Raw genomic sequence first — 18,329 nt, forward strand, 5'->3', positions numbered from 1 at the left:
TGGGCAACCCCATCCCAAGGCAGAGTGTCAGGAGATCCATTACGTGTTCTCAGCATTCACAATGTGCCCACTGCTTAAAAACTAGTTTCCTGCTGTAAATGTTTAATAAACAGTTAAATTTTTGGCAACTATAATAGGACATCAGCTATAACCTGAAAAAGATAGTCCATGTTTTTTTAATGTCTGAGCTGTATTTCTTTGATATTAGCTTCATATAAATATATTTCTGCTCATCTTTGTAATCCTATTCCTGTTTATGTTACAGCGAGGCTTGCTTGAAGTTCTATATGATATATTTCGCCTTCCTCTTCCTGTTGTGACAGAGGAATTTATAGAAGCACTTCTCAGTGTAGGTTAGTATTGGACCTGCGGAAAGGCTCCATGGTGTTTTTTGGGAAGATCCATGAGTATTTCTTTATCTGGTGCTGTATAGGGGAATTTTAACCACAGCTGAATTGCAATAATGATGTAGTAATCTTTCTTTGATAAATTTGAATCATACAGCTTTAAGCATTTTATTTATGACATATAAAGGGCCCCTCCGAGGGAAGTCATTTGTTGTCTAATATATGAGATGCTTTTGAAAAATAATTTATATTTGAACCATCACTATCATGCATGAAAGATTTTAAATGTAAGGTTTTTTATGATGTTTGCAAGGCAAGCACGATCTCTCTCCCAGCGCTGCAGAATAGTTGGAAGAACTGCTAAGGAAACCATGAGAAATAATAATGCCAAATTACAGGAGAAATGCCATGCCCTAATTTTACAGCATTTTCAGCTGCCCATCTTTAAACTTAAGTTCTTTTCCACATTTTTATTTGTGTAGATCCAAGCCATTTTCAGGACAGCTGGAGACTTTCTGATGGCTTTGTAGCTGCAGAAGCTAAAGTTATATTACCTCACCGAGCCAGATCCAGGTACTTAACTATTACCCACCCTAGCAGAATACATATTTTTGCCTTTCTTTGATAAAGAAATAGATTTGAAATTGAATTTTCTTCAAAAAAAAAATAGCCAATATGAAGGCTTGTCATTTTTTATTTTATTTATTTTTTATTTTATCCAGGCCTGACCTCATGGACAATTACTTGGCCCTGGTTCTTTCTGCGTTCATTAGAAATGGACTCTTAGAAGTAAGTTCAGATTTTAAATTAAATTGCAAAAAAAAACCCTGTTCTTTAGTACATTATGTTCAATGTAAAGCAATATGGATGTCATATGTGCACCACATATTTAGAATTTTATTTCTTAATTATTCCAGGGTCTAGTTGAAGTAATCACAAGCAGCAATGATCATATATCTGTCAGAGCAACTATCTTACTGGGGGAACTTTTGCATATGGTAAGAAAAATTTGCCGTCATTAGCTGATTAGCTACTATTCATTTTAATAGGCACTAAATGTTGGATATCATTTCCAGTAGTAAAGGAGAAGGAAATAATGTTCAAAACTTAAAAATGATGTCAAGACACATTCAAGTTGCCGTCTTATTTTAGCAAAAAAGATAGTAACAAAAATAAATTTTCCTTCCCTCTTTTATTATAAATATACGGCTTTTCTGGGTTTGGTCTACAAATCAAAGTTGCTTCATCTAAAATATGGACAGTTTACTGCAAAATTGCTTGTTTTTAATCCATTGTTGATAATCCTGAAATCAATCTCTTCTTGGTTTAAGACAACACAGTTAAGTTTCTTTTTTCAACTTGAGATCTTCCTCTACTAACGTAAGATTATCAGTCACAAGTCATCATTTCAGCATTTTTATATTAGGATTGACCAATTGCTTGTTGCCTGCTTTAATTAATAGGTAATATTTTACCATGAGATCTAGTAGACTATTTCCTTTGCTGCAAGCAAGGCAAGCAGTTAGGAGTGTTTTCCAATAGTTTTTCCCACAAGTCAGTATTTTTAAAATAATGTATTTTTCTTACTTATAGTAAGTAAGCTCTGGTCTTTATACTATTAGAATAAAACAAGTTGCAGGGTGGGGGGTTGGAGTGAGTAGGTGGAATAAATTGGACTTGGTTTCAAAACCTCTAAAGCTGTTTCTGTTTTGCAGGCAAACACCATTCTTCCACATTGTCACAGCCATCATTTACACTGCTTACCAACTTTAATGAATATGGCAGCTTCTTTTGACATTGTAAAGGAGAAGAGACTGTAAGCATAAATGTTAATAATATGCTTAGATACACTAAGGTAAAACTACACATTCAGCTTTCATGAACATCAGAATACAATTTAGTTATCAAACATTTTAGTTATAAAAATAGAATACTGATGAGTCAGAAAGATAGATAGAATTACGTCTCACTGAAAGTTTCCTACTTTTTTCTATTAATGGAAGTTCCTGCTCTATCAAACAACTTTTCATCAGCGGAGGAATACCAGTTGTATAAATAACACTGCTGAGAGATTTTGCTCCTTGTATTATTATTTTCATCTAAAAATTTCCTTTGGCAAAATAGTATTTAAAACAGATTATGTTTATTTTCAAAATAAAGCAAGTATAACCACCTTGTTTTCTTGTTTTGAAATTGCCAGTTCTCCTTACATGTTATATTTCGGTTAGATTTTAGATGCACATTTTCAAAAAGTCATAACATTTTATAATATATTCTGAGAAGCAAACAACATATACAATGAATTCAGATACTATTCAGACCTTCTTCACTTTTGTCAATTTTGTTATGCTGCAGCCTGATTCCAGTAGAATCAGGCTACAGCGTAACAAAATTGACAAAAATGAAAGGGACTGAATACTTTCTGAATCCACTGTATTTGTCTAAATTGTACATCTTTCATAAAGTTTATTTGGCATATTTCTACACCAGCAGCACTTACTCAAAGGCCAATTAGCATTCATTCTCTTTTTTTTCTGTTTATGGCCAGAGAGCACTATTGATAGTGAGCTAATTGTATTTTGTTTTCATCATTTTCAATTTTATTAGTTAACATTTTCAGGAGTTATTTCTCTGTGACTTAAACTTCAAACTATGAATTAGAACTACATACGTTGAATGCTGTATCTTTAAATAGTATTTTTATTTGTAAATAATTTCATATCCACTGCAGCAAATCCTAGAGATGTTGATACTCCTGCATAATTATTCTAAAGACACTAGTCTTAAATCTTGGTTAAGAACCAATAATTTGCAAAATTAATTATCATCGAACTATATGTAAATTATATTCAAATAATTTTGTTTATAGAGGTAGTCCTCAAGTTACAGCAGTTCATTTAGTGACCATTCAAAGTTACAACAGCACTGGAAAAAGTGACTTATGACCATTTTTCACACAACCGTTGCAGCATTCCCATGGTTATATGATCAAAATTCAGATGCTTGGCAACTCATATTTATGACGGTTGCAGTGTCATGGGATCATATGGCATGCAGTGTCATGGGATCATATGGCATCTAACAAGAAGAATCAATGGGATGCAAGATTCAGTTAACAACCATGTTACTACCTTAACAATTGAAGTGATTCACTTAACCACTATGGCAAGAAAGGTTGTAAAATAGTGCAAAATTCCCTTAACTCTCTCACTTAGCAGCAGAAAGTTTGGGCTCAAATGTCATAATTCGAAGACTATCTGTATTTGATAATTATTTGTTAATGAAACAAATAAAATGATCGAAAGCCTGCATATTTAAGAATATCAGAGCAATATAATTGCCATTTCATCTAAACTCCTGAAATGGGACTTGGTTTGTAGTGGATTCAAATCAATAAGCTATAAGGCCATGTCAGCATAAAAATCCCTATGATTTACAGAATATACCAATACTTTCATATCCTTATTAAATATAGTAATTGCATTATTATGTTCTTCTGGTAGACGGGCCAGTGCTGCACTGAACTGCTTGAAACGCTTTCATGAAATGAAGAAAAGAGGACCTAAACCTTACAGTCTTCATCTAGATCACATTGTCCAGAAAGCGATGTCAACACATCAGCGAAGAGATCAGTATCGTGTGCAGAAAGATATTTTTATTCTTAAGGTAGACTTATCTAGGTTCTTTGTCATCAAAAGAACATCTTACTTATATAATTTTTACCCTAGGCCTTCCTTTTATAATAGGTAGTAATTCTAAGCTAACTTTTTTTTCAGCCTGTCTCCCTAGATAGTAGTTCAACTTTGAGGTTTGGGTTTTGTTTTCTTTAAAAAATATAAATTTTGGTATGGTTAATTTGAAATGTGTTCAGTGAGGCAGAGGCAACTCTACATTGGGATTAACTTATTTTTCTTTTCTCTTTCCTGCTGCTGAAGGATACTGAAGAAGCACTATTAATTAATCTGAGGGATAGCCAAGTTCTTCATCACAAAGAAAATCTGGAATGGAATTGGAATCTGATAGGGACCATACTTAAGGTAAGATGTACAGTATGATGATACCCTAATTAGCATTTAAGAATTGAAATACAAGAAATTAATTGGAATAATTCTTACCATGCTTTTTATTTGCTGTTTTTAGTGGCCAAATATTAACTTAAAGACTAACAAGGATGAACAGTTGCACAGGTATGAAACTGTCTACTATATCGACAAAAATAATTACAAAAATATTTCATTTTGTCTTGGGCTTTTTTGTTGTTGTTGTTGTAACATTTTAGCCAGCAGATGATACATTAGAAAAAAGGAAATTCTATTGTCTTTTCCTCCAATAATTTTGAATTTAGCTTCTTGTAAATGAAACTATTTGCAGCTATTTTAGATTCAGAAAGAAACATAAATTTAGTGTGGCATCCACTTAATAAGAAAACAGGTGTAAACAATTATTTTCAGATGCTGAATTACTAGCCCTCTATAATGGATACATGACACGAGGTTATTCTTAAGGGTGTTGAACAAATGGATAGGTTTTGAAAGTAAATAACAATTATACTATTGTCTTAGCCACTGAATTTGTGAGATCTTGTTGTCACAGAGCAGGTCATAAAAAAGGATCTTTATAATGCTTCCAGTTATATGAGTATTCTGTTGGCCATTTTCTGATCTAAAACTTCATACAGAAGCATAGTGATGTACACCTACATGGTTTAAAATTTAGCTTTCTAGACAAGGTTTGAGTTGCAAAAAAATTGAATGGGATGCCCACCAAGCTTGATACCTCATATCATGTGATGGCTCTGAAATATTACAGTTCCCATTTACTTTTATAACTTTCAGTAAGAACTGTCTCTTGTTTTGAAAAGTACTTGTTACATTATATTTCTCACATATTTCATTTAGTTAAAAATCAGAATCTATAAGTGCAAGATGGAAGACAAATAATTTCTTTTTCCCTCCACCAATTAAAAAAAAACCCTTACTTTAACTGGCTACTTTTAAATAATATATTCCTCTCAAAATTTCATATTAAATCCTGTCTCTTCAAGAAAAAGATTATACATGTTATACAAGTTAGCAAAGGGATATGAAAAGTTGTTGGTTTGGTTCACATTTGCAGATAAGCAGCATAAAGGAGAAAGATTTGTTAGATTTAAACATTAACAAATTCAGAGTTGAAAATACACATCTGCAGTCTTCTTTAGCTTATATGTTGTTAGAGAAATAAAGTGCATCAGAGTTCCTAATAAATTACGGCTACCATTTCTGTAATATAAAATATAATAATCACCTACTTGCATGGGTTCAGACGTACTGCTTGAAAAGGAAATTTGCGAACGTACATGCTCCTCTGCGCCTCTTGGGGAAGGCAGAAGGATTCATTTTTATACATTTTCTAAAATGCATATTTAATATATCTAATGTGTTTGTAACTGAGATTACAATAAATTGCAGGTATGAACAACTAAAAGAAAGGATTACTGGACAAAAATCCTCAGTCTAAAAAAATGCCTCATTGGAATAAAGAAAGATGATTTGTTAAATAGGAAGAAACAGTGACAGAGGTCATATTAATCATTTCTTGAAGTAAATGTCTTACAAAAATGAAACAGCTACAGAAAAAGTTCTTTATCATTTTTCCAGAGGCTATTGACAGTATATTGACAATAGACCTCACGGACAAGTTAGATTTAATGTCACAGATTTTGTAAAAAATTTCTTTTGATTTAAGATTGATGAAATTATTATCTTGTATTATAAATAACCATAAACCGGTACATACATTGTCAGATGCCTTTAGTTATGTTTTTAATTGCCTCATTCTTTTGTTTGATGTTAGATTTGTACGGCGGCTGATGTATTTTTACAAGCCTAGCAGTAAATTGTATGCCAATCTAGATCTCGATTATGCAAAGTCAAAACAGCTCACAGTTGTTGGTTGTCAATTTACTGAATTTCTCCTTGAATCTGAAGAGGTAAAATCTATTTACTTTTTTAGCCATAATTAAAGACTGGCAGATTCCTGTTTGATGCAAAATCCTATAATTTTTACCAGGTTAACAAAACTGGAAATATTTCAATGGAAGAATTTAATTCTGAATCTTTACAATTAAGTAAATATAGCTTAATTTGCGGGCAAAAATAGAATTCACAAATATATTGCTTATTCTGGGTCATAGTAGAAAATGTAATATAAAAGATATTGGTAATGTTTTGTTTCAGTAAATTTAAAGTTAAAAGAATACCACATGCATAAAATTCTTTGAAGTGATTATTTCTGTTCTTAACTTTGCTGTATAGGGGAAAATAAAATAACTGTAATTAAATTAAATTAAACTAAGTAGATTTTCTACTGACTGCTTGTCAAGTAGTAATGCCACATCTTTTATTTAAATACCTGAGGCAGCACAATATTTTATAACAACCACATTAGATTAGTTATAAAAAAATAACTAAGTAATGCAGACCAATCAATTTCATAGTTTATTAATCAAAATACATAACACATAAATTGCAATCAGTTCAGAAACAAATAAAATGCTAGTTATATCACCAAAATCTTGCCTTAGTTGATACATTAGCCGAAACCTACATCTTTTATGCTTCAGAAGATGCATTTTAAGAGATAATTACACATTTAGAAATTAAAACTTAAAAGGTGGCATGCACTGGCCTGATCTGCTTCAGAATATTGAGGTACTGGCCTGATCTGCTTCAGAATATTGAGTGGAAGTGATACATGGGTCAATCACCATGCCCTTTTGCCCCTCAGGAAGGAAGACAGGAAGGAAAGAAGGAAGGAAGGCAGGTGCAACAAAAGGTAGATACAGACTTAACAATTATCTACAGTTTCTACATGTTCACCTTTTGCATTCCTAACTTTGTGTGATGTGCAAAAGGTAAATCAGAAATGTTTATTCTGGTTCCTTTTTTTCTTGATTTCTTTGACAAAACTCATTAATAACAGAATAAAACAACAGAAGATTAAATTCACTTTTTGCCAAAACCTGGTTTTGACTTGGTAATTTATCTTCCCATTGTTAGCTTTGGAAAAAAATGTGGATTGCCTGTGGATTGTTTATATTTATTACTGCTGTAATCCCCATAAGGAATGACCTTCAGTTTATGTCAAAATCATTTGAGGCATTATCAAGACTGATTGTCTCCACATTTCACATGTAATTTAAATTTCTTAAAAACAACTTCCCAGCATTGTTGCATACATTTTTAGTAGCTTTTCTGTATTACATACCCTTTGATTTAAGCACAGATTTTAAAATGTCATATGTTATAGAAATTTTATAATAATTTCCTTTTGTGCTGCTTTTCTAGAGAACTCAGCAGTTGTTCGTTTTATACGCCAGAAAAGTTGAAAATATATTATTGTGCTTTTTTTCATTGAGCAAGGAGAATTTGCGAAAAGTAACCTAAATAAAGTTTTTCGTTCCTTCCTTTTAAAGCAGGATGGGCATGGATATCTCGAAGAGTTAGTAAGAGATATTGTGCACTGGCTTAACATTTCTTCGGGACTGAAACCAGAACGCAGTCTCCAGAACAATGGTTTACTTAATACACTTAGTCAGCACTACTTCTTATTTTTTGGTACCCTCTCCTGTCATCCCCATGGAGTGAAAATGCTTGAAAAGTGTAATGTATTTCAGTGGTATGTATTTAGTTACAAAAATAGTTTTTGAAATGTTGAGTTTCCAGAAACTTAAACATAGAAATTATCTTAATGTGTGTCATCACTGAATATGTGGTAAACTATAGTTAACTGTGACTAGTTGACATTAACTTTTTATTTTCAGAGAAGCAATTTATTTTAGATTTTATTTGTAAAAATGTTGAACACAAATTACCAGCATTTTAAAGACTGTTGAAGATAAATATATTCTTAATGCTTCCAGAGTAAACATTTCATATTTATAGAATGTAATGAGAGCTAAGCACTTGTGATTTCCCCTGGAAAAATGGTGGAAAAATCAATGTATATTCTTTAAATGCCATAATAATATTCTTATATGTTTTATGATGTATACTGCCCTGAATAACTTAGTGAGATAGGCAGCTATAGAACTCATATAAATAAATATGTAAAAATTATTGGAAAGTAACTTAGGCAAAGTTATTCTTTGGCCCAATTAACTTCAAACTTCAACAGTAAGAGACATCAATAGAAGAACAGGAAAATAATAGAAATTTAGATAGAGATCACACTGCTTTTCTTAACTACAATCTCATCTTTTTAGATTCTGTTTTAGTTATAAGCATATATCCATATCTTATTAGAATTCTATTCATTGTTCATTTCTTTCCAGTCTCCTTAATCTGTGTTCCTTGAAGAATCAAGATCACTTACTCAAACTGACAGTTTCTAGTTTAGACTACAGCAGAGATGGTTTAGCAAGAGTCATCCTTTCTAAAATCCTAACAGCATCAACTGATGTAAGTGAAAGGCAGATTATCTTATTCATGTTTTCATGCTATGGTATAGAAGCTGAAATGATGAACTATGTTTGAATCCTTTCTCAGACATAAGCTTGAAACTAACTGGGTGACCTGAGTCAGCCTTTGTCTTTCACCCTTCATACCCTTATGAAGGAATGTCCTGAAAGATGGTAAGAGATAAATACATCATAATACTGTAGATAAACCTATAAAAGTAAGGTATTTATTTAGCCATCTGTCAAGTTCATGGCTACTCAGCTGGTTTAAGCCATGAAAGATAATGCCAACACAGTAATAAAATCATATAAATATAACCAATTTTAAATAAATTCACTTACAATAAAATGCAGTGAATCATGCTAAACAAAAGTAAACCCTTACATGGAGCCATGGAAAAAGTTGAATTTATAAAACTGCATTATATGTGTCCAGATTATACATTTCTCAGCGAATTCTTTACTATAAATTACCATTTCTGCTGCAGTTTACTTTATTCATCTGCCCAAGTTAAATTAAATCATGTTTATGCAGAAATATTGAAAAGTCAAATTGATTCATAAATTTTTAAGCATCACTGTACAGATATACACTTACACATGTGATATTTAACCCAAAAAATCTGATTCTAAATTAAATCTCTTTTTCTCCCTCCTCAAAAAAGGCCCACTGGAAAGGTTGATAGAAAAAGCTTATCTGTGTCTTTTACTGTAGTTATAGTGAAACTAATGCTATATCGTCCCCTCCCCATTTAAGGAGAATGTTGGAGCAAGGGACCTAATCTTTCTTTTTAATTTTCTTTCAATTAAATATATTATATTTGGAAAAAATCAATGGTGGGTTAGTACCGGTGCCTGCTGGGAGCACCAGATACCATTCCGGTACGGTGCTCCAGAGGGCCCGCCCATCCGCCCATGCTCCTTACTGGTATTTGACGTTTTAGGGGCTTATGTGCATGCCCACGGAGCATACGCGCATGTGTGACACTCCAAGTAGCTGGAGCGTCAGAGGCGGTAAGTACGCATGTGCACGTTAGTGCGCGCACTGCACTGGTTCATGTGGTGGATGCCCGGCCTCGTTGCACCGGGATCTGGAACCCACCACTGGGGAAAATGTTATGGAAGACAGAAGTTTTTAGATCAATTAGACTCCAACTTTTGATCTGAAATTGACATCATTTGTACAAGGACATGTACGTGTTGTATATGTAAACCCAATTGCTAATCAAGTTCCATTTTGTGGTTTTCCAATGATCTGTTTGTTTTTTGTTTCATAGAATTGTAGGTTATATGCTACAAAACACCTCCGAGTACTTCTGAGGGCCAATGTGGAGTTCTTCAGCAATTGGGGAATTGAGTTACTTGTCACACAGCTTCATGACAAAAATAAAGCCATTTCTTCTGAAGCACTTGATATCCTTGATGAAGCATGTGAAGACAAGGTGAGACTTTTTCCTTCTTACTTGGTTGAAGAAGAAATAAGCCTTATTTTTTATATTAATCCTGCTTATATATTATATTAATAATTAAATTGTTATACCATGTTAACTCTGTCCCTCGTTTTCTTTTTTAGGCTAATCTTCATGCCCTCATTCAAATGAAACCAGCACTTTCTCATCTAGGAGACAAGGGAATGCTTCTGCTGCTAAGGTAAACATTTACTGTAGACGCACCTTTTTTCCTCATAAAAGAGGCTGAAAATCTGGGTGCATCTTATACACTGAATACAGCATTTTTTGCCTCCCGAAGCCCCGCCCCTTCATCAAAATGGCCGTGCATACCCTTATGGACGATTTCAGAGAGCTCGTGGGGGCTGGGGAGGGCAGAAATGAGCAAAAACAGGCCATTTTTTTTTCTCCCCAGCCCCCAGCAGCACTCTGTAAGCCTCCATAAGGCTATGCATGCAATTTCTTTGACAAAAAACGCACCGTTTTTTGTTCGTTTCACACACACACACACACACACACACCTCCCAGGAGCACTGCAAGCCCCCCAAGGCTAGACATACCTTTTTTTGAAGAAAAAAACGGGCACATTTTTGTGAAAAACGGGCCGTTTGGGGGAGTTTACAAAGTGCAAAAATGTTTTTTTTCCCCTTTTGGAAAGCTTTTTAACTGATTGATGAGAATTACATTCATCAAGTGCTGTGCCAGCAGAAACACCTACCTATCTACTGTATTTCTCTCTATCTCTATTTCTCTCTCTATCCCTCTACCTACTTACCTACCTACACACACTCTCTACCTACCTACTGTATTTCTCTATTTCTCTCTCTCTATCCCTCTACCTACCTACCTATCTACACACACACTCTCTCTCCCTCTACCTATCTACTGTATCTCTCTCTATTTCTCTCTCTATCCCTTTATCTACCTACCTACCCACTCTATCTCTCTCTCCCTATCTATCTACTGTATTTCTCTCTATATATATCCCTCTACCTTCCAACCTACCTACTCACTCTCTCTCCCTCTCCTTACCTATCTACTGTATTTCTCTCTCTCTTTCTATTTCTATCTCTCTATCCCTCTACCTACTTATCTACCTACACTCTCTTTCTCTATATCTCTATTTCTCTCTCTCTCTATCTCTTTATCTACCTAACTACTCTCTCTCTCTCTCCCTACCTACATACTGTATTTCTCTCTCTTTCTCTCCCTGTCTATCCCTCTAGCTATCTACCTACTTTTTAAAAAAAAATTGCCTCTTCAAAACCTTGGTACATCTTATAGTCCAGTGTGTCTTATACTCTGAAAAATACGGTAATTAATTTGCATTTGTTGTGAATTTATTTTACAAACAATGGTTTGGTTTGGTTTTTTCAGATTTTTATCAATCCCGAAAGGCTTTTCCTATTTAAACGAACGAGGCTATGTAACAAAACAAATGGAGAAATGGCAGAAGGTATTTAATTATCAAATTAGAATCATTCCTTGGAACTCTGTTATATGTGTGTCAGCTATTATTTATTTATTTATTTTATTTATTAATTAGACTTATATACCGCTTCATAGAGCTTTCAGCCCTCTCTAAGCGGTTTACAGATTTTTAGCAAATTGAGTCAGCAAATTGCCCCCACACTCTGGGTCCTCATTTCACCCACCTCGGAAGGATGGAAGGCTGCGTCTTTACCTGAGCCTACTTTGTTACCAGCAAATATTAGGGACACAAGTGTTCGTAAGGAAGACTATCAATGCATTGATTTCAGAATAATTTTAAATACAGGTAGTGCTCACTTAACAACCATTCATTCAGAGACTGTTTGAAGTTATGATGGCAGTAAGAGGAAGAAAACAGCAGTGTGGCCAAAATAGCAGACATGGCGAGAGTTGGGGAGAGGGGGGAGTTTAAACAGAGGGGAGCATGGCAGGCAGGAAAAGCACAAGATCCTTGCCTAACAACAGTGCAGTTCTAGTCTGATGACCAAAAACAGGACTATTGAATATTCTGTCACTAAACAGTGTCCTAACTTGATATACAGCTAAAAACCACATCATTTAAGGATGGAAATTTTAGTTCCAATTCTGTTAAGCAAGGATACCACCTGTACATATTCATCTCCTTCCATGTGACTTCTTGTGCTTAGAAATGCTGATGTTTGGAAAAATTATACTTAAAATTTACCTTGGTTAATCAGTTTGAATAAATAGTTTAGTGGCATAAACAATATTCAAATTAAAATTTTAGACAGCCATTTCTTGGAGGGTAATAATAATAATAATTTATTTGTCAATGCACAATATATGTGCAATGAGATTGGTTGAGCTCCCTCAGTGCACCCCCCCCCCAACACAATACAATTCTCAGTAAAGACAGAAAATCCCTAACCCAATAAATCATATTAATAAGGACCCAATCCTATTGCACCAGTGTGAACATGTTACACATTGCGCCGGCCCTGCAAGTCCATCACACTATGTAGTTATGATGTTATTTCGCATTCAGGAGTCTGACAGACCATGGATAGAAACTGTTTGTGCAGCTGGCTGTGCTTCTACATCTCCTTCCTGATGGTAGGAGGGTAAAGAAATGCCGTCCAGGGTATGAGTCATCCCTCAGGTGATTGAGTTTGTACACAAGCTCAATTTAAAAAGAGTAGTGCATGAAAATTTTGCAGAATCTTAAAACAGTTTTAATTATACTTAGTATTTAATTTTTATAAAAATTGTAGTTTTAGAATATCGTTCTTAGAATATAATCTTCTTAGATCAGTATTAAAATGTGGTCTTAGGACTCCTGGGGGTCTAAGACTCAGTGGTCCACAAAATCAGAATTATTTGCCAGCCCATGTTAAAAAGTAATATACAGTGAAACTCGAAAAATTAGAATATCATGCAAAAGTTCATTTATTTCAGTAATGCAACTTAAAAGGTGAAACTAATATATGAGATAGACTCATTACATGCAGAGCAAGATAGTTCAAGCTGTGATTTGTCATAATTGTGATGATTATGGCTTACAGCTCATGAAAACCCCAAATGCACAATCTCAGAAAATTAGAATATTGTGAAAAGGTGCAATATTCTAGGCTCAAAGTGTCCCACTCTCATCAGCTAATTAAGTCATAACACCTGCAAAGGGTTCTGAGCCTTTAAATGGTCTCTCAGTCTAGTTCAATAGGAATCACAATCATGGGAAAGACTGCTGACCTGACAGTTGTGCAGAAAACCATTATTGACACCCTCCATAAGGAAGGAAAGCCTCAAAAGGTAATTGCAAAAGAAGTTGGATGTTCCCAAAGTGCTGTATCAAAACACATTAATAGAAAGTTATGTGGAAGGGAAAAGAGTGGAAGAAAAAGGTGTACAAGCAGCAGGGATGACGGCAGCCTGGAGAGAATTGTCAGGAAAAAGCCAGTCAAAAGTGTTGGGGACTTTCACAAGGAGTGGACTGAGCCTGAGGTCAGTGCATCAAGAGCCACCATACACAGACGGATCCTGGACATGGGCTTCAAATGTTGTATTCCTCTTGTCAAGCCGCTTCTTAACAACAAAAACATCAGAAACGTCTTACCTGGGCTAAAGAAAAACATATCTGGTCTGTTGCTCATTGGTCCAAAGTCCTCTTTTCTGATGAGAGCAAGAATTTAGAGGACGAATGGAGAAGCACACACTGCAAGATGCTTGAAGTCCAGTGTGAAGTTTCCACAGTCTTTGTTGATTTGGGGAGCCATGTCATCTGCTGGTGTTGGTCTACTGTGCTGCATTAAGTCCAGGGTCAACGCAGCCGTCTACCAGGAGATTTTGAAGCACTTCATGCTTCCTTCCGCAGACGAGTTTTATGGGGATGCTGACTTCATTTTCCAGCAGGATTTGGCACTTGCCCACACTACCAAAAGCACCAAAACCTGGCTCAATGACCATGGGATTACTGTGCTTGATTGGCCAGCAAACTCGACTGACCTGAACCCCATATAGAATCTATGTGGCATTGCCAAGAGAAAGATAAGAGACATGAGGCTGAACAATGCAAAAAGAGCTGAAGGCCACTATTGAAGCATCCTGGTCTTCCATAACACCTCAGCAGTGCCACAGGTTGATAGCTTCCATGCCATGCCACATTGAGGCAGTAATTGCTGCAAAAGGGGCCCAAACCAATTACTGAGTACATATGCATGCTTATACTTATCAGAGGTCGGATATTGTTCTATGTACAATCCTTGTTTTATTGCTTGCATGTAATAGTCTAATTTTCTGAGATTGTGGATTTGGGGTTTTCATGAGCTATAAGCCATAATCATCACAATTATGACAAATCACGGCTTAAACTATCTTGCTTTGCATGTAATGAGTCTTATCTCATATATTAGTTTCACATTTTATGTTGCATTACTGAAATAAATGAACTTTTCCACGATATTCTAATTTTTCAAGTTTCACCCATAATATTAAAATTGTTTGAAGGTAAATCACATGTAATATTGTTTGGATGGAAGGAGGAAAGTGAGGGATTTAAAGACAAAGCAATTTTTAAAAGTTACATTTGATCCACATTCTCCAAATTAGTCCTATCCAAAACTACCCCTTTCATTAGAAGTGCTTGCTGAAACTAAACTAACATTTCCACATAACCTGTGGAAATATTGTCCTACTGAAAGAAGCTGTGTGGGTTTAATAATAGGAGAACTTATCCTTTGACTACTTTGCACGATGAACATCCTGCTGTAACAAATGAATGGAGAGGCATTATCATTGATGCCAACTATTCCAATTGATTATAGAAAAATAAATATATAATCAAATAAAAGAGTTGTATAGGATAGTCAGGCTTACTTTTGTAAAGTTGTGAACCTGAACCAATGAAAATTGCATTGTATTGATCTTGCTCAATCTTGTTGTCTCTCATAGAGACATTCTTTTAAAGTATTTTGATCATAAAATCAACTTCCAGTGAGCATGATAAAATATTGGTGTTAGGAACATTTTTTTGTAATGTGTTTATAAACATAATTTATTGCTAGAGAAAATGTTTTTCTGAAGACCTCTGTATTCCATTATATCCTAGGAATACAATTTAAAATATGTCGACTTGATAGAAGAACAATTAAATGAAGCACTTACTACGTACCGCAAACCTGTTGATGGTGATAATTATGTTCGTCGGAGCAACCAAAGGTAAAATAACTGACTCGTTTGTTAAAGCAATGCCTGTAGTTATGCAAATGGTTTTAAAATTGTTAGAATTAATTTAATGCAAACCGATCATTTTTCTTCCCCACAGATTACAGCGGCCACATGTTTACTTGCCAATTCACCTCTATGGCCAACTAGTGCACCACAAAACTGGCTGTCATTTGTTGGAAGCTCAGGTGAGAAAATTTAATGTAATTGATTCAAATAAATTAGTATTAATTAAATGCTATACTCTTTTCACTATCTTTAGCATTTATTTGCCTATTACTTATTCAGAAGTATGTAGCATAATTCACGCTACAAGGCAATTTGACTTGACTTACCCAGCATTGACTCGATAAGCAAGTCAGGATTTGTGAAATCACATATAAGGTTAAACAATTGCCAGAATTCATGCATGCGCTCTCTCCTTTTAACTGATGGGAATAATTGCTGAGGATTAATTTATAAGGCTAAGAAGAAATACTTCAGCTTCTTGCTCCTTCACCCTTGATAATCCCAATTTCTTTAGTCTGCAGAAATAGATGGCCTCCATTGCAGTGACATTGTTTTGCCTCTACAAGATGTGAAAATGTGATTAAAAGCATAAATATTAGCACTGCTGTCATATGAAAACAGAATTGAACACTTGATAAATAAATTAAATTGCACTGTGGTTGTTGTTTTTGTCGTTGTTGTTTAGAGTATTGTTCCTGACCTGAGTTACACTATCCGTTCCCCTATGCTGGAAAAATGGGAGGGGATTAAGCAACTAAAAGCTGCTCTTTGGGCACTGGTTAGTTAAAAATATCTACTACCTTTTAATATATATATATATATATATATATATATATATATATATATATATATATATATATATATATATATATATATCTACAACTAAGTATCAGTTGGAGATCACCAGTTTGCTTCTATTCTGAAATGTTTGTAAATTGCTATAGAGAGGTGAAATAACATGTAAGACTTCATTTTTTTAACTAAAAATGATGCTAAAAGCAGCCAGTAAGAAAATGTTAAATAATTAAAATAATCGATGGAATTTATAAATAATATATTTGTACTTAGACAGACAAATGAACTAAGAAGAAGGCAAATGCTTTCTGAATGAAAATATAATGGTCAGCAGAATTGTGTTATATTTCTAGTTTGGAAGATGAACTGGAAGGATTTAAGACTTTCAAAAGTCATTAAGAAGATGGCTTTTTATGTTCCTCTATGAGGATTTGAAGGAAACCATGCAAATTATAAAAAATAAAAGCAAATATTTTGGGAAAAGAATTAATTTTAAATTATGTCTGGCAATAACAACTGCAGCCTTTATGGTTTCTCCTTTATTCACTATACAAATTTAGAGATTACATTGATCTATGTCGATTAAACCAATACATAAAGATTGTCAAAGTTTGGCACAAGTCTTTCAACATTAATAACCCTGTGTCTTACTTGTTTCCAGTGGGAAAAATAAAAAGTTTCTTTAGCTTTCCAACTAATTTAACTTACCTGAATCACAAAGAAAACATTAGGGTAATATTGCAAACATTTCCTGGGAAAAAACAATAACTTGCTGCAGTTGGCTGCCAAAATTACTTTGCGTCATTATGAGAAGCACCATTTTTCTTGGTTAATAAATCATGGATATCACACTGTTAATTATCAAATTTATGGTTTATCCATTTGACTTCGGGTTGTTAACCCAGGAAAGGGACTGTTGATGTTAAATGTTGGATATTATACATGATATCCTGTGGGTTGAATCCAATGGTTCTGATTACTCCTACAAAGGAAGACTCCTTTAGTAGAAGAAGGGAATTTTACAAGCCTGTAATTTTAGCCACATTAACCATATTTTATTAGCGTAATAAAATAGATTAAATGGATTTTTAAAAAACATATTCCTTGCGGAAGTTGAAAATTAGACTACAATAGAGTGATGCCAATATTTTTAAAAGAATGTCCTTCTATGGCTCAAGTAGATACTTATGTAAGTAGAAACAGTGTACCAGTTATGCAAAATCTGTTCTGAATTTATAAATCACTGTCTTTTGTCAAACATTCCTTGATTTTCTATTTATTGACATTTATTTATATTTAAGGGAAATATTGGATCTTCAAACTGGGGATTGAATTTGCTTCAGGAGGAAAATGTAATACCCGATATATTGGCACTTGCCCAGCATTGTGAGGTCCTTTGTATTAGAGGGTAAGCACTTGAAAACTGGAAATGGTAGTGTAAAATGTCTGTGAACAGTTAATTTTGTCTGAGCATCAATATATTTATATTTTATGACATCATAGAGCTGAAAGAGATCTCAGAGGTCAACCTTCTCTCAGGCGATCTCTGCAGTATCTAGTAGAGCATCTTAGATATATGACCATTCAGTCTGTTGGAAGACCTCTAGCAAAGGATATCTCACATTTCAATTAAAATGTTGTTATGGCTTGAAACCATCACCATGGAGAACTAGCTATTTTTTGGTCCACAGCTGACAATTTGTATAGTCGGGAATTTCCTTTCGACATGTAGCATGAACTTGCTTCCTTCAAGATTTAATCCATTGATTCTGGTCCTGCCCTCTGAAGCTATAGAAAATAAGTTCACTCCCTCTCCAGAGTGACAGTTTTGAGATTATTATATTGGAAGAGACTTAGTAGATTAAATATACCCATATCCTTTAACTATATTCCTCACAGGGTGGTTTCTAGAACTTTTACAATTTCGGTAGCATTCCTTTGATCTTGCTCCAATTTGTCACTATCCTATTTGAAAGGTAGTGTTCAGAACTGGATAGAATATGCCACGTGAGATTTAATCGAGGTAAGATAGAAGAGAACAATTGCTTTCTGCCATCTGGACTCTGTGTTTCTGTTAATACACCCTAGGATACCATTTGGCTCTCGTTTTTTTTGTTT

At 34.3% G+C, this 18,329-nt stretch overlaps 1 protein-coding gene across 5 annotated transcripts in view; it reads left to right on the forward strand.

Moving 5' to 3' along the window:
* RICTOR (RPTOR independent companion of MTOR complex 2) overlaps positions 1–18,329 on the forward strand; it is a 57,517-nt gene that overhangs the window by 22,827 nt on the left and 16,361 nt on the right. The window contains exons 12-30 of one of the 5 annotated variants that reach the window (XM_032212772.1): positions 266–353; positions 830–920; positions 1,070–1,136; positions 1,265–1,345; positions 2,063–2,163; positions 3,851–4,013; positions 4,283–4,384; positions 4,488–4,534; positions 6,183–6,318; positions 7,116–7,163; positions 7,804–8,006; positions 8,662–8,788; positions 10,065–10,229; positions 10,361–10,437; positions 11,613–11,691; positions 15,292–15,401; positions 15,508–15,595; positions 16,102–16,194; positions 17,513–17,619. In XM_032212772.1, the coding sequence (XP_032068663.1) occupies positions 266–353; positions 830–920; positions 1,070–1,136; positions 1,265–1,345; positions 2,063–2,163; positions 3,851–4,013; positions 4,283–4,384; positions 4,488–4,534; positions 6,183–6,318; positions 7,116–7,163; positions 7,804–8,006; positions 8,662–8,788; positions 10,065–10,229; positions 10,361–10,437; positions 11,613–11,691; positions 15,292–15,401; positions 15,508–15,595; positions 16,102–16,194; positions 17,513–17,619 (1,973 nt within the window). The remainder of the gene's footprint in view (positions 1–265; positions 354–829; positions 921–1,069; positions 1,137–1,264; positions 1,346–2,062; positions 2,164–3,850; positions 4,014–4,282; positions 4,385–4,487; positions 4,535–6,182; positions 6,319–7,115; positions 7,164–7,803; positions 8,007–8,661; positions 8,789–10,064; positions 10,230–10,360; positions 10,438–11,612; positions 11,692–15,291; positions 15,402–15,507; positions 15,596–16,101; positions 16,195–17,512; positions 17,620–18,329) is intronic. The other 4 variants (XM_032212773.1, XM_032212776.1, XM_032212774.1 and 1 more) reach the window with 4 other exon arrangements.

The sequence above is a fragment of the Thamnophis elegans genome, chromosome 3 (genome assembly GCF_009769535.1).
Source record: "Thamnophis elegans isolate rThaEle1 chromosome 3, rThaEle1.pri, whole genome shotgun sequence".
Classification (NCBI taxonomy): Eukaryota; Metazoa; Chordata; class Lepidosauria; order Squamata; family Colubridae; genus Thamnophis; species Thamnophis elegans.